The sequence below is a fragment of the Acanthisitta chloris genome, unplaced genomic scaffold, assembly GCF_000695815.1.
Source record: "Acanthisitta chloris isolate BGI_N310 unplaced genomic scaffold, ASM69581v1 scaffold6994, whole genome shotgun sequence".
In the NCBI taxonomy this organism is placed as follows: Eukaryota; Metazoa; Chordata; class Aves; order Passeriformes; family Acanthisittidae; genus Acanthisitta; species Acanthisitta chloris.
In genome coordinates this window covers 6,086-23,198 of record NW_008668689.1, presented here as the reverse complement: position 1 = coordinate 23,198, position 17,113 = coordinate 6,086, and the positions used below count along the sequence as shown (strand labels likewise).

At 42.5% G+C, this 17,113-nt stretch overlaps 2 protein-coding genes across 2 annotated transcripts in view; one reads left to right on the top strand and one right to left on the bottom strand.

The window, feature by feature from the left end:
* The window catches only part of ANKRD1 (ankyrin repeat domain 1 (cardiac muscle)), a 7,619-nt gene extending 6,226 nt beyond the window's left edge, over positions 1–1,393 (top strand). The window contains exons 8-9 of the mRNA XM_009073003.1: positions 1–62; positions 1,283–1,393. The exon at positions 1–62 is cut by the window's left edge and continues 17 nt beyond it. Coding sequence (XP_009071251.1) covers positions 1–62; positions 1,283–1,393 — 173 coding nt within the window. The remainder of the gene's footprint in view (positions 63–1,282) is intronic.
* Positions 1,394–5,088: 3,695 nt separating this feature from the next.
* The window catches only part of RPP30 (ribonuclease P/MRP 30kDa subunit), a gene marked incomplete at its 5' end in the record, with an annotated part of 17,056 nt that continues 5,031 nt past the window's right edge, over positions 5,089–17,113 (bottom strand). Inside the window, 6 exons of the mRNA XM_009073004.1 lie at positions 5,089–5,514; positions 7,448–7,527; positions 8,655–8,692; positions 9,078–9,107; positions 12,627–12,743; positions 14,834–14,923. Of these exons, the coding sequence (XP_009071252.1) occupies positions 5,405–5,514; positions 7,448–7,527; positions 8,655–8,692; positions 9,078–9,107; positions 12,627–12,743; positions 14,834–14,923 (465 nt within the window). The remainder of the gene's footprint in view (positions 5,515–7,447; positions 7,528–8,654; positions 8,693–9,077; positions 9,108–12,626; positions 12,744–14,833; positions 14,924–17,113) is intronic.

Genomic DNA, 17,113 nt, shown 5'->3' with positions numbered 1-17,113 from the left:
ACCGCTACAAAATGATCAGGCTTCTGATTCTGCATGGAGCAGATCTCACCCTAAGGAACTGCGTAAGTAATAGCACAAAAATAAGTAATTCTAAATGCTTCAAAATAAGTTTCCCGTCAGAGCAATTTCATAGGTTTCAAGGCCGAGAGAGACTATTGTGAACAGACTTAATTAGATCACTACAGAGCTAATTAAAGCAGAGCTGAGATCAGGAAAGTATAACTTGGGGGAGGTCGGGGAAAAAGAGGAAAACCCAGTGCTCTCTTAAAACCAGAATCCATCAGCTGCCACTTAAACAATATCACAACTTTCTGTGATTTGTTTTAATTACTCATATCATGTACTGAAAAGCAATAATGGACAGACAAGTGCTGTGCACAACTCCTGGGCTTCAACCACCACTGAGACAACAAAGATCTTAGCTTGTCAGAGAAACCTCCTTTCTGTTAAGCCCACAGCCAAAGGCCAGCCCAGGCACTACATCTGGGTGACTGGCTCTTAACCTGACAATTACACAAATCCCCATGGCTCAGCAGAGCTTCAGTTCCAGAAGCCCCACAATTGACTCTGCTCACGTGGCAGCAGATGTGTTGCTGCAGCTCTGTGACCACTTGTTAAAATATAGCACATCACAGACCCATTCTCCCAAACCTAGCAGCAGTAGCATGGGGTTTGCCATTGCCAGTCAATGGTTTTGATTGACATTCAATCAAAACTTAAGGGGACAAGGAGGAAAACAGTCACTGGAGCACTTGGCACTCCCTACTCTCTGCCTACCTCCCTGAAGCAGGACAGCTCCTGGCATTATCCCTCAGAAGGGTATGACAGTGATGGAAGGTACAGCCCCAAAGGCCACAGACTTGCTCTATCAGACTTCATCTGCACACAAAAGTTGGTCCTATTTAATTTCTATGGTTCATACCCTAACTAAACCAGTACAAACTCTTATCTGAATTAAACAGAGGAGTGTCTTACTGACGTTTTTCCTAAATATATTTCTAAGCAGTTGAAACCAGATCAAAAGAGATACCTGCATGCTTTGCTAGTCATGGTATTTACCAATACCAAAGCCTAGGGAGAATTTATTGAGTCTGACCAGGACTGGGACTAGATCTGTAGAGCAAAAGTACTCTGACCTCAGGAAGGCAACAGTAAGTCTGAGCCTGTGTGTGCAGAAGGGTCTGACATCAGGCAGATGCACTGAACAAGTATTTAGGAAAGAACAAGGACTTGGCGACCACTGGCTAAAACTAAAACTTGCTTCCTCTGCTTTTTTAACCAGCAAGGGAAAACCCCTATGGATCTGGTTCTTCAGTGGCAGAATGGTGCCAAAGAGATATTCAACAGCCTGAAAGACAATTCCAAAAAGGGTGTCCATCTAGGCAAGTTCTGAAGAGGGAAACCAGAGGGCTCTCTTTTTGCTGCTTTTTAATGCTTCACACGAACCTGGATGAAAATGGCCTTGAACACAGTATTTTTACTGAAAATATTTATGGCACTGCATTATTTGACGCATCTTCACTGAAAACTGCAAATCAAGCCTGCAAAGAAATTGTTTTAAAGGACAGGTTGAGTGTTAAAATTCCACTGGTTCTAAAATGGCTTTATTTATTTCTATTTATTATTTATTTATTTAAAAGTACTTTTTGATGATTATCAATATTATTGAAGCTTTTTTTTATAGAGCTTTACATCTTAATGCAACCTTTGCCAGCAACATAAATCCTTTTGTCTTAAATGGCAGTATTTCCAGCTACATTAGCAACTTTCCTCAAGCCTTCCAATAGCTCTAAATAGCGAATACTTGCAACTGTTGCCTTGTCTCTGCCAAATTCTCACTATTAGAATAATCTGTGAAATGAGTGGTGATACATGCAAGAGCAATGGAAGGAGGTATACTGAGGTGCCAAGTGGATTTAGAAAAGTAGTTGAGTAATGGTGTTTACACAGGGTTTGGCAATCATGGTTGATAAAGAGCTTGAGGACAGATCTCCAACCATCATGTAACTGTTGGGACTGAAGGACTCAGATGCAATGTTCCGAAGGTGAGAGGAGACAGTATCAGGAATGTGAATATTTTTTAAGATAGACTACTACAAAGTATGATGATTGAAGAAAGCAAAATCAGATTATGTATATTTGTAAATTTGTACTGCTTTTTTCTGTACATTTTGAACTGATCCATTTCAGATTAAATAAACAGAGTGCTTCTTTTTATTTGCTGGAGTGGATGATGGGGTGGTGAGCATGTATGGGGTAATTTTGTCTGTCTTTAAAGGAAGTTTGGACCTTGGCCTCTGTAAAATTCTTTAAAACTCAAAAAACTCAGTCTCAGCTGCCTAGAGCAGTCAACCCTTGAGCCACCTCCCTGCCAGTCAGATCAATCCCATGTCTTACTTATTTACTTAAATGGAGGCACGTATGAAAGCTACAGTTTTATTACAGAGTTTGATTTTAAAAATCTCATTTCTCAGCAAGTCAGTACTTACCACGTGGAACACAGGTGACAGCTCCAGTTATCCAAGCCAAGGGAGGTACCAAGTCCTCTTAGGAAAGGCACACACTTCTCCCGTTGCTTTAGCAGAAACAGGACAGCAGACAACCTTCACAGTGCTCTCAGCCAGGGTGTCATGACCTGTTTCATGAATCATAGAACAGTTTGGGCTGGAAGTGACCTTTAAGGGTCATCTAGTCCAAACCCCTGCAATGAGCAGAGACATCTTCAACTAGATCAGGTTGCTCAGAGCCCCATCCAACCTGACCTTGAATGTTTCCAGCGATGGGGCATCTACCACATCTCTGAGCAACCTGTGCCAGTGTTTCACCACACTCATTGCAAAAAACCTTCCTCCTTGTATCTAAATCAACCCTCTTAGTTCAAACCCATTAGGGGTAATGTGCTATCACAACAGGCCTTGATAAAAATCCTGGTCAATCTTTCTTATAAACCCCCTTTAAGTACTGAAAAGTGTCACTGGAACCTTCTCTTTGCCAGGCTGAAAAACCCCAACTCTCTCAGCACTTCCTCACAGGAGAGGTGCTCCAGTTGTCTGATCATCTTTGTGGTCTTCTCTGGATTCACTCCAACAGGTCCATGTTTTTTCTGTACTGAGGAGCCCAGGGCTGGACACAGCACTCCAGGTGGGAGAGAGCAGAGTAAAGGAGCGTTACATGCTGCATTCAGTCAAAATCCTAATGCTCTGCAGCATGCTCTGTGAGACAAATATGCCAGAGGCTCTCACACACCTTCACCAATCCATGTCAGATGGCTTTTAGCCAACAGGCTTCACATTCTGGCCAAAGCAAGGTCTTGGGCAATATCCCGAGGTGTGCTCTGGACGGAGGAGCAATGAATAGTTGTTACTGGCATGCCAACTTTGGAGTGAATTTACAGAAACCCCAACAAGGAGCAAGCAGAAAAACCACCTCTTCTGCCAGCAGCCAGCTATCCTAGACTGAGACCCACAACTTAGACAGATGAGACTTTTTTCACACAAGCACTATAACTCACAAGTGTCACCTTGCCAGCCGTAGCCTTTATTTGTGAACACATCCCTCTCCATAAAAATTACTGCACACCTCCACTCACTGCCCTTCTCTGCAAGCCACTACTTCACCACTTGTTTCTGCACAATTACCTGGACACTGGGAGCATACCTTGCAGGAAACAGAAATTACATCAGTGCTAGCTAACTCAAGTCTGTTTATCACCTACATGCCAAGCAGTTAATCATTCAGGCACCAAAGTGGCCAAATCAATGTGCTTCAGGAAACTGGGGGAGAAGAAACTTTTCAATCAGCTACTGAAGCACTGTATCTACTTAAAGGGCAAAGATGCAGACTTTAATTTTCTTTAAGTCAAACAAGTAGCAAGAAGGATCTCAAGTATTCAAAAGCCTATGCTAGTTACCAAACTTCTGTCATGCTCAAGGTAGGTTATTCTCTGGCCAAGGCAAGATAATATATAATTCAGAAAATTTCACAAACATTTTGCTGCTTCTTCCCTGGTTGAGCATCATATTGAAGTCCACAAATGACAAACTATTGTATATGCATATATATATATAACTCCCCAATACCTATAATAAAATGGACTCAAGTCACAAAGTGAACAAATAAAATAATAACATAAAGGAAATATATCTCATTGTTTGTCAAATGAAGCAAAAGCTGTTGTGACTTAACACCAGCATTATACAGAACTGTAAAGTCGACTGAGAACTTCATCTATTCTGCTCAGTCCAGTTACCAAGAGCTCAGAATGACCCACTGCAAGATTTCTGCAATATTTTGCATGTTACGACTTCCACTTCTCAACTGGTTGTCAGTTGCAAATATAGTACTGGAATATGCAAAGTAAAGCTGTCTCAACAGTATCTCGAGTACAGTAGCCTAGGTAATACATATATTACTTTAATCAAAAGAAAAACCTCAGTGAACATTTGGAAGAGGTCTGAAAATGCTCTGCTGATTACAAATCTCTTTTGATTGTTTTTTTTGGCAGCAAGATTAGGTTTACTGAGGCAATAAAGGGAAGGAAAATGGAAAGGCAAGAGGCAGGAAAATGAACACATGCCTAGACAACAATTCCAGAGCAGGACATAAAGAAGGAAATGATGCAGTAAAGATGATGTGATGTGAAGACTGCTCAGGCCCAGGCAAGGCAGCTGCCACACTGCAACTGCAACGTACCACACTGAGCATACATTCAGTGTAACCCTGGGCTCTTCCTTTCCATCTCTGGTACCCATCCAATGTTACTGTTTGCTTTTAAGTCCTGCAGGACACAGATGGTCTTTGGGATGTGTATCTGGCAGGTCAGGTCAGTCACTCCTACTGTAACACAAATCCCAGATACCTCCTAGCAGGTGACAGATCCTGGTATCTTCTTTATAGCCATTGATCACAAAATGGGATGGGAAGCAGATATTGATTTTTTTTTTTTACTGCACTATTATTCTTCACAGGCCACTGAAGGCAAACTTAATCTGCTGGCCTGCAGTGTACAGAGATGTGTTTAAAACTTGAGAAACCATAAAAGCTGGACTAGGAAGGCATGTGTGTTTAGAAACATTTTTAATAAAAAAGGAAGACACATGTACAAGTGAAAATTTCCATGTTAGAGGTGCTCTGTTAAGCTTGCACTAACTCCAGGAGACCTAAAGCAGGGTGTAGAGTCAGACTCCTGACCCTGGCCAGAAGCCCAGCATGACCTTTCAGATATGGTGAACTACCACTCAGCAGTCTCATTTGCACAGCTTTCCTCACTTGAATACAGGAAGAATAATTCTTCTCCAGATTAAATGAAGTAGTAAGGGAAGAATGGGGTTTTCTAGAGGGTGAAGGAAAACTCAACACTGGGTAAAGAAAAGATGGAGGCTCCTGTTGACAATTGGTTCAGTCCTCAAGCTTGAGTCTTAGCTTTTTTGCAGGCTGGCACTGTTGTTTCTTCCTCTTCAACCTTGCGAGGCTTCTTCACAGTGTACACTACCCCACAGGCACTCTTCCGAGTTTCTGGAAGATACAAGCAGAAGCTGCAGTACCTCACACAAAATGACACTAATGCATTTAAAGCATTAATGAAACCTCATTTCAGGTGTCCATGCCCCAAAACAATTCAGCGTCTTGAACAGCCAACCAGTCAGCACACATAGCAGGGAAGCAACCTGCATGGGCAGGAGCTGGGGATTCACTGCATTATGGAGTGGGGAAACTACTATGATTGTGGGTGTAGAATTACAGCAAACACAAGGGAAGACTGAGGTCTGCAGGGGCTGAGGGGCTGCACACACACAAATCCATAGGAAATCAGGCTTAATCAGTTCAATAGTCACAGAAGGATACATTCTTGAAGCATTGTCAAAAGCATTTCTGAGCCAAACATACTGTTCTTAAAGATACATATATAAATGTATTCACATACCACAGGACTCAGACCATGCTGGCACAGCTGTATTGGCAGAGGATGCCCTACATACCAAGTAAGTGGATTTATGGTATTCAAGAATTTTATTTGCCATACCCTCAACATTACCATAAAATACTAGTGTGTGATGTTACCAAAATCCTCCCATGTTTACCAAACAACCTAGTGAGTCCAATCCAATTTCATAACTACTAGTGGGAGGCTTCTCTGCAAAATCTGAGGTAGAAGAGTTTCCCTTCAAATACTCTGTTAGCATAGAGGGTCTGCAAGAACCTTGCCAAAATATGTTGACTTATTTTGGGCTAGTATTCTTTATGGGAGAGTGAAATGACATCTGCTATTTAATTTCACAGATAAGATAGATAAGATGACAGTCTTGAGAAATTCCACATAAACTCGACAAAAATTCTTTCAACACACTCTGTGTCTCTATGTAGATGAGTAGCAGGCTGGAGGAGGACTCTGTTCACCCTCTCCAAGATATCAAAGCTACCTGCTGTGAATTACATCAGGTTCAAGCTCCACTTCTACTGAAACAAGAGATGCAACCCAAATCCTACTATGTATCTGCACCATAGAGCAACTCAAGTTGTTGGGAAGGTGATTAGCAGTCACACTTACCCAACAAACCTCGACAGAGGCAGAAATTAAGAGCTAATTTGATTTCTCAGTCACAAAGTTAAACTGCCATCAGAATAAGCAACACAAATCAAGAAACACAAAGAACCAATAAAGAAGCATGTGAAAGGGAGGGTATAGATGGAGTAATTCATGCTACAGTGGAAAGTAAGGGTCTAATTTGATAGCTGGAACACAAACTGTGGCATCTCTTTGCTGCACTGACACCAGAACATAAAACACAACTGGAAGCCTTTTGATTTCCAGTGCAGGGAGCCACAAGCAAAATTTCCACTTTCTTAGTATTAAAAATTGTCAAGTAGAAGAGAGCTACTCTGAGCTGCCTCCACTGACAGCATAAGGAAGCAAGTTTTGTTTCACCAAAACACTTCAAACCATCATACACTATATGAAACATTTATTTCTAAGCAACAAGCACTCAGGGAATTTGATTTTGCCATGAGTTTGAAAAGGTCCAAACTGGAGTGAATGATACACATAATAAAGCATTGTAAAGGGACGCGGCTAAGGTTGCTCCTGTCCACATGCCGCAAGAAGGCAAATGCATCCAAATTTTCTTGACATCAGTGACACAGTTTCTGCTGGTGGCACCAAGATCAGCATCTTAAACGGGGGATAGGATAGCTTCACTACAAAGCACAGCAGGCAGGTCCCTGTTTTGCCTTAACTCTTTATGACTCATTCATGTGGTGAAGCAAGTACTCCAGTACAGACACTGATTTGCTAACATAGCAACAAGGGCAAATAAAACACCCTTGCCACATAAGCTCCTCTTCATGCACTGGACAAGGGAGCTAAACTCCCAATCTGACTTGCTCTGCATTAGCAGGAACTTAGTTTAACAAATGCACATGTGACTAGGACGAGCTTACAAGTGCTCACCTCCATGCAGCATCGTGGCTCTGCAGTTGGTGGACACAGCTGCCTTTGCTTCACCTTCCGACAGGCCAAACAGCAAACCTCTGTCACCATTGCTCAGGATCAAAATGCACAGAAAGGAACAAACAGAATAGGGAAGTCTCTGCACGATAGGTTTGCTTACTCTACAAATAACTGGGGATTAACAAAGCTGTAACTCAAAGTGACATTTTGCATAAGGTTACCCAGAGGCAGGGAACTGAGGCACCCAGTTCTCCTGGCTGCGGTTCCCCAGCAGCCCTCCTGGAAAGCTCCTGGCAACGTTGCTGTTTTCCAGGCAAGAAGCTGTACTCTTGAAAATAAAAGTCTGTCAACACAGGAGCATTTTAGATATGCATAATCAACCAAAAAAATCACGCTATGGAAATTTCAGTTCTGGGGAAAGGGCACTGTCTGCTACAAAAGCATTATGCTGAGAAGTTTCCAGCCACCTTTGGCAGGGATGACACCAGATTAGGTATGCTAATTCAAGTTGAGCCTGACTGCTCATTTTAAGAGGGAAGAAAATGTTGCACATAAAATCCTGCCAGGCTGCACACCCTCCCACATGGTTCTCATGACTCCTTCCCTTCAAGGGACAGTCCAGATACGTGCTTGTGGGGTGGGGAGGGGGAAGAAGTAAAAATGCATCTGAATTCCCAAAAGAAGGGAAGAAAAGGCAGTCTCCTTGGTTTCTAGAACACAACCACTTATTCCACATTACCACTTATTTAACATTAACTAAGGACTGGAAAATTCAGACCAGAAATAATCAGCACTCAAATAGCAGCTTCTGATTTTACATAAATACAATTTTATAGCTTCCGCTACCAAAGATGTGGCACCTAAGGGATCCTAAGCCATAATTTCCAGTTTGGTTCACAGTGTCCATAGATTTTTATGGGCTTTATTCATTTTTTCACTTACACCCACACAACCTAGATGCATATCACAACAAAACATACCTGTAGCTGAACACAGATATTATTATTTAGAGTGACTGTCCATACCATCCCATGACCAAGATCTGCTGCTCCTTCCACACACACTCAGAGCCCTGATTCATTGAATTGAGCAACAAAAAGCATCACTGTGTAAAGTTCAAGGACTGTAAGGATGAAAGAATTTCAAACCCACTTTGAACTTTCCAATAGTACTATTAACTTCTGTCTCTGACTTGGGAAAAGGATACAGATTAGCCACATCGTAAGGACCCCGTAGATCTAGAGGCTAAAACAAAACAGGCAGAGTGTGAGCAGGCAGGACAGGGCCGTCTGGAAGGCAAGATTAAATGCTACATACAGCTAGCTGCTGAAGCTACACTAGGAAATCAAGCAAATACCACTGTTTTGGAAAAGAGAGTCCCCATCTGGGAGAAGACTGTCATGGAAAATACCACAGCAGCAAAATATCCCCAAAACACCCAACCAACCAACAAAAATCCCCAAACCCACAATGCAATACTTCAACAAATTGACTAAAAAACTCCAGAAGATGGTAATCATATTCAAAGTTACAATTTTTATAAGTTTAATATATAATTAAAGCTGTATTTCCAGCCACAGATAAATCTTAAAATTGTTCTGACTTCAAAAAATAATAATCTGGGACTTACCCTTTCAGCTGCACTAGATATAACTATGTTCTGGAAAACAAAAGGGAACAAACGTTCATCTGTCAGACAGCATGAGGAAATGAAAAAAAATCAACAAGAAGCACAGACTTGATGAGCATAAGCTAAGTTCAGGCTCAGAGCCCAATTAAACATCAGAGTATCTGATGCTCTCAGATGAAGCGAACTCCAGCAGGGTGGGGATTTTAATTTGGGGACATGATTAAACCCAGTTTATTGCCCTGTCTCCTACACAGGGAGGGCACAGGGAAAAGCCCTCCCTTGCAATTACAACCTCTCACAGACAGATACGAGTTGAACAAGCACAGCACCTTTTAGAGGCTGAGCAGTATAAATGTCAAGAGTGATGGCACTAAGCAAGCACCTATCAGCCTGTAACTCTCATAGTGGACTTCAAAGGGCCCTTAAGGGTAAAGAAAAGATGCAGAGCTGCACATACTGTATTAACAAGTGCCCCCTTTATTTATATCAGCTGACAGAGTCTCCATACAAATGATAACTTGCCCTGACCTGTAATAGAAATGGATTTAGCAGTCCAGGATCCTCGAGAAGCAGCTTACAGATGGTGCCTTTAGACAATTTGGTGCTCCCAAATTTTCAGCCTATTCTGTTGCAGCACAACTCAATCCTAACCTTAGCAGTCATGTTGGCCTTAATCAAACACACTGGTTCAGGAAACCTATCTACAGTTAGGCACTGGCTGTCAATGTGTGCCACACACTCATTTCCCTCTACACTGGCACCCCTATGAAAATCACCAGGCAGAGACATCCTTCTCCCTTCTCTCCCAAAGGGTTTCTGCAGAACAGGTATGTGACTACGTGGGGGCTGGCAAATACCAGAGCTCTTCTGATGTCAAACCTCCAAGGATGCTCACCCAGGAGGAGACGGCTTTGCACAGGTGGAAACTCTGCAGCAGCAAAAACCTCCTTGCACTTTTTATTATACTGAATAAAAGGCTTTGGGAATTCTTGCTTGAGTGGGTGGGAATGAGAATTGTACTGAGGCAGCAAAAGACTTTCCCTCTCTGACGTCAATACCACCAACACATCATGCCACCTCTGGTTTCAAGGTGGGGGTTTCAGATCCCTTCCCCACACTGCTTTGCTTGTTGTGCCACCTCTCCAGCACGAAGAGCAGGGCAGACACTGGAAGAAAATGATGTGTGTGCAGCTGGAACTCAACATGAAAAGAGCTGTTTACATGAAAATGACTGCATATTCACACTGTGCCCAAGGTTTCCTCCTGTGCTGACGGGAACATGGGGCAGACAACTCTGCCTTACCATAAGGGAAGCCAGAAGCAGAAGCAATACATATATCAAAGTGACTTAACAGCACAGATCCTGATGGAGCCTAGGCCATTTCCTTCTTCATAGTTCACATTTAAAATGACTGCGCTATGGATCCCAAGGGTGCTTTTGAGCCTCAGTGGTGCTGACTGCAAGAGTTTGCTGGGAGAATTCAAGTCTCCTGCTCTGAGCTATAGCAACTAATGCCTGTCTCCCAGGCCCAGAGAGGCTCCCAGAGCAGCTGTGCGAGACATCTCGAACCAGCATGGGATTGTGGTTCACTGCTGTGCACTGGAGATATGCTCTGCCTGGTTCAAAGGCAACTGGCTTCCATTAGGGGACGGGTAAGACAGGAGAAAGAGAGAAGCAGACAAGAAAAGCACTGCTAGCGAGTGAAGGAGAGGCAGGCAAAGGCAGCTCCAAGGGAAGGCCTAAAGGGAAAAACTCAAAGGCAAAACACTATCTCCCCAGGTAAAGGAGACAGCAGCTGTTCAGTACACTGCTCCAGGCAACACTGCAACTCAGTTACCAAAACACAGGAGGTGATGGGCTGTGCCTGTGCACACCTTCTGTATGGCAAGGCACGTGAGTCCCTCCTTCAGTCCCTGCACATTTTAATGTTTTAAGAACTCTGCTCAATGCCAGCTCTGAGGACACCAGTAAATTTCTGGAAGTTTGTCTGCCCTGACAGAGGAAGAACAAAAGGATCCAAAAGCTGTTACAGGTTCAGCAACTATATGTTACAGAAGGCAAGAGTTGCAAGCCAGATGCCAATGCAAGCAGCTTATGGACCAGGCACCCCATGCCTCATTAGGAAAAGGGCCTTTACATAACTGATGGAAGCAAACTGTCTGTAAGGGCTAATAACCATCTCTGCTGGCCCACCAGGTACTGAGCCTGGAGGCAAAAAATAAAGATAAACTAGCAGTCCTCTTCCAGCTCTTCCAGTGCCTAACCACAACTTGTCATGTCCAGCTCCAGCTGATTTACCTTCCAGGCACAAATGATACACCAGATTGACAGATGCAGAATGAAAGGGCACTATGCACAGACTGAGTGCCTGAACATCCCACTTGTCCTGTTTGCAACATCAACTCAACTGGTGCTCTCCAAATCAACAACCATGTGGGAAGCACATCTTGAACTGCACAGAGGAAAGAGAAGCATCAGCAAAAAAAAGGAATCCCAACGGAAAGAGGTTTGGTGTGTATATAACTCATGCCCAAGTCAGTATTTCATGCAATTAACTCCCAGAGCTGGGCTTCTCAGGAAAGGCTGTGCAAATACTTACTTTCTTCTGTAGCACCAAGAGAATTAAACTGTTTAACCCACTCTGCTGTCCTACAAAAGCTGCCATGCCTGAGGGGAACTGAGGTAATGATGGATTTACTTTTAATTGGCCTTCCAAGCTCAATATCCCACTTCAGACTAGATTTGCAAGGTAATGCCAATTTCGGATTCTCTGGACTAGCCACATGTGGCAAAGGCCATTTCCAATAAAGATGGTGGAAGCTACAATTCCTTTTAACTTAGGTATTCATTATGATATGCTTCTCTATTAAAAAATCATGGCCTGAGAGGACCCAGCATGACAGACAGCTTAACCTGGTAGCCTGGGAGGAGGCAAGTTATGAAAGCAATGGATTACAGACATCTCAGCTGCAAGCATTACTTCTTCCTTGGGTTTCAGTAGCATGGAAGAATGCAGTTGATCTGACTCCAGCAAAGCCCTGGCTGACAGCCAGCTAGCTGTTGAGTCTGTTTTGTACAGTGGGAATTTACCAACTGTTTAACAAAACAAGATTTCTACTTTTTCTCTTATTGTTTTCCACCCTCCATATTCAAGGTGTACTATCAAAAAAAGAAGCTTTAAGTCAATCAGAAACTTGAAATGGGGGATTTCAAAGAAATGCATAGATTTTGGTTCTAGTGTAAACCTCAGATCTCTGGCACTTTATTTCCACTCCCACCTCCTCCTTTGTTTTGGGATTTGCATACTATAACAACACATAGGTTGTTCTGAAAAAAGAATCATCTCGACAGCTTAAGAAGAAAGCATGCAGTGGTGCAAGGCTGGAACTATCTGGAGCTAGAATAATTGTGTTCTTGTGTTAGTAGGCAAAGATTCAGTCACAGGTTCAGGTGCCCCAGCATCAAACTTATTTAAAATGGCTCAGCTTGTACAACTCCAGAGGAACTTGAACTGAATTAATTAGCTTGTTTTCACTGTGAAAGCTTACCTTCCCTTTGCAGATCTGCATGAGGCTGATGGCATTTGAAATTGTGTATCTTCTCATTGTGGAGTCTTTGATGGCAGGCGTGTACACGAGTTCAAAGTAAATGCCTCGATCTATTGCCTTCACATGAAAGAGAGTGATCAAAAATCAAAAGGAAAGAAGCCTAACAATCTAACAAATCCTGTCTACTACTGATGTAGCTTATTTTCAGTTTAACTGTTATATATGAGAAAACTTAGGAGGAATTGTTCCAGCAAGAGCACAGCATAGTATGAAAGCAGCATGGGGGAAGGCTTCACTGTACACCAGTTATGTGTACTTGAAACTTGGGATGACAGATAAATGGCGTTTAACAAACAAAAAAATACCAGTCACTTATTCATTGTAATTGACTTTCCACTGTCACAGAGTTGAGAAGACAGGTAACAGTCAGAAACAAGTCCTGAAATTTTCAGGACTCTACTCTTCTAGTCCCACACCCTGCTGCAAGAAAGACCACCACCTCCCACGTATGTCTTGCAGATGAAGACTCTGTCCTTGCATAAAAGCAGCAATGAGGGTCCTTCTATCTCACAGCATACTCTGGCATTTGTGACAATGTTAAATAACAGTGAGTCACAGAAGAGGTTCCAAATAGTGATACTGATTATATTTTCAGCTACTTCAAAATTCTTAGTTATCTGTCAAAGTACCTCAACAAAAGCCTAATATTTTTGGTTTTGCAAACAGAGAAAAGCTAAGCAACTTGCTATAGGACACAGTGAGCTAGCAATAAAGGCACAATTTGGATCTAGTTCCTTGTTCTGTGGCCTATACCACATTTGCCTGAAATGATACTCTCTGCTTTATACTTGCATTATGAAAATATGCTGCAATGTTAATACTGTAAGAGTCCAGTAACTGAATACAGATGGAATTAATCCAGCTCCCATCCACACATGACCTCCGCATGCAAGCACAACAGAAGCTAGGTATGCATCAAATGTTCTACACAGAACTGGTCTGACATCTGCAAACAAGAAGAGAAGCCTGAATTTATCAAAACCAAAACAGGTGATGGCAATACACCAACTTCCAGTCAGGCAGATTTTTAACCTCATCCCCACCACTTCAGCTGCCTGCCAATCTGTCTGTCTGGCATCACAACAACCAAAACTGACTGCCCCAGGATGCACAAAACCAGTCCAACAGACAGACTGCCTGGAAGCTGGGAGTGTGGAAAATGAGAAGCAGTTTGTAAGGAAAATGTCTCCCAACAGAGAGCTCCAAGAGCCACACAGCAACTCACCTGGGTCAGCTGCTGGAGTTTTAGGCAGCTAGGGAACTTTCAAACAACATTTCATACAAAATTGTTATTCCAAGTGGAATGTTGAAATTCTCAGTTTATAATAAAGTCTGATGTATTATTTTTGTTCTGTCTCAGAATTAATTCTAGTTGATTTTTATTCTAGGATAAACTTTCTGAGAAGAGGAAGAAGGATTTCTAGCCAATTCCAAATTTAATTTTTTAAGCAGTAACGACTGCATCAGCCAAGAATGTCCATGTGGAATGAACCTTGACATATTCAGAGGAGAAAACTAGTTCACCTAAGAGCATGTTCAGATTAAGCTTTCTGGCAATCCACCAACAGCAAGCAGAACTGTATAAAAAAAATACTTCAACCGTGCTGATAGCCATCCTGTGTCCCACAGCAGATATTCATCAATTCCCCATTTGGTTCATCTGCCAAGACATTCTTCTATCTAAGTATGAATTCGATACAATTGTCTTCCAAGTAACTGGCACAACATCCTTCTCCCAAATTAACACTGTCATACACATTTCCTGCCTTTTAAATCACAGGGCTGTTTATTCTGACACAGCTGTATCACTTCTGGTTTGGGAAGCAGCTAAGTCAGCAATCACACCACATCTCACTGCTTAGCAGAGCAGTGGCCTTAAAGTTCTGTTTCCATTCCTTGGGAACACCAGTTCTGCCTTCTTAAGTGGGGGATAGGAGGAGAAGAAGAAAGAATATACATCACTGTGTATTAAATGCTGCAGCGGAGGCCCTGAAGTGAAGGACATCTGAAACAACACTATACATTATGCAAGAAAATAAAAGAACCACTTGGATGGAATGGTGGGAGGGAAGTGCTAGGGAATTCAACTCAAATTCTGTATTTAATGTCAGTCTAAGAGCAAGAAAACAATTTAGATGTAAATGTACCATATTCACAGGGGGCCTTCGGAAGTAGAATGGCAGCTTTTCTGTTACATTAATGCATACCAGATCCACATCTAGGGTCGTGCAAGCAATCTGCAGCAAAGAAACAGGAACAAATTATTAGATATGCCAAAAAAATGCATAACCAAATTTAGGTGCACTAATATTCTCCTTCATTTCTTAATGCAACAAATGTCTCTCCAGGGTGAGTTTGGTCTTAAGAGGTACTATGCCTTGCAGGTATGCCAATAAAACAGGCAGGGCTAGATGCACAGCTTGAGCATTTGAGACTTAAAACACAACTCTTCTCTCACTTACAGAAATACTTTTCCAATAAAATAATGACCAACCCCAAAGCCAGACTTACTGCTTTGTTTTTATCTGACAGAGAGCATGCAAAAGCAATGCTGGCTTTTGACACAAGAACTCACATTAGGACAACCCCACACTGCAAAGGGAACAGCACCTTAACCCATCGCTCTCTACCTCAAATGCAGCACCTGTTTGTTTTCAGGATTAATTATTTTCACCAGGAGCAACAGAGAAAAGACTGAAAGAAAAGCATGCTGTTAGACAGTGACTAGTGGTGCTCCATGACCAGTACTTGAGGATGATCCACAGAGCTCCTCCACCTTTCCTGGCTGGGTAGAGAATGTGCAATCCCTCCTGAGAGCCATGACTCTGAACGTGGCACTGGAGGCTACAGTTTAAAAATCTAGCTTTGAATTCACACCACAATTTACAGCTTGTGTTAAGAGATGGAAGGAACAAACAAAGGGTAGACACTCAGCACACCAAGATACAGGGAAAATCAAGTGCACATAAAAGGGAGCCCTTGATTTACATTAATCTCATGCACACAAGGTATGTAGGAATTATATATGCCTACCCTGTAAAGATGATTACACAGGGTCAGACTAATGTCTGTGAGCAGTGTTGTAAAAGAGAAGATAAAATAGGCTGAAGAAGTTGAAAAGGGATTTTCTGTGTGTAGGGGAACTCTCTGCATTCAGAAACATGCCAGCAACTGCTCCAAATACACCTGGGCCAGGCGCCAACCATTCATCCCTCCTCCCACCAACACGAAGGCAGTGGGGGCTGTGGGGAGTCCCAGGGTTGGGCTGCTCTAACCCAAAGCAGACTATTGCTTGGCAAACTAGTCTTCTACCAGTTTGTTCAGGAGGAATTTGGATGGAGATGAGAGCAGAGGCTCAGCTTTAGGAATGTTTCTTAGCTGTTGATAGAACTCCCTCCTAGACAAGAGAGCCACAGCACACATGCAGGCAAACCACAAGGTTTTTAATGTTAAAATGTCTCTACCAGGACTTTCAGGCTAAGCTTTATCTTCATGCCCTACCTTTATCAACTCTTTTAGGCAGGACAGAGCTGGAATCTACTGCACAGAATTAGACTTACAGAGTTCAGCCCTACTACAGCCAGTTTGCCTCCTTTTCCCACATGAAGTCCAAACTACTGGACAGAGGTGATTTATGGGAACATGCACAGGACAAATAGCTCTGAATCATGTCCTAGAAAAGATGTCAGTGAGGCCATAGAAAATTCAGGAAGAGATAATGCTAAAAATGAAGGAAAGCAAGAAGAGACACCAGAAACATGCAAGTTGTCCTATGTGATGAGAAACCAAGGCTTCCTAAGCAGCTCCAGAAACACTGGAAAACTCTTTCCAGTTTAGCAAATGAAGCATGGTGGGAGAGAGAGTGACTCAAATGCCAAGGTATCTGCAGGATTCCAATGATGAGAACATTTCAGAAAATACCACCAATTAAAAAACAAAACTAAGAGTCATACTTCCCTATGAGGAATTCCTGCACTGCATGGAAAACTGGAGAGGAGATTTCTCCAAACATTAATGTTCGGCCTAGCTTTGGCTCACAGACAAGTCACACATGCAGGCAAGTTAAGGTTCCCCTGCCTGCTGAAAGAACTGCAGTGCAACACCTTCATACAGAGAAAGACATGCAGGAGTTGCACAGCCCAGCACCTGCCTGGCTGCGCTGTGGGCAAGAGCCCCATCTGCTGGGAAACTGCAGACAGCCATAAATACATAGATCACCACTGTTTGGATGCTTTAAGCTTTGGCAAACGTTTTAGGAATAAACATTGAAATTTGGTTTTGCACTGCATCCTCAGACTTACATAAGCAAGGTTTTTTTAGCTACTGGTAATATGCTGATGGCTTACATCAGCAGACAAAGCTAACTAAGATCAATAAACCAGTCAGAAATCTTATAAAACAAAATTCTTGAAAAGCAACAGGTACAG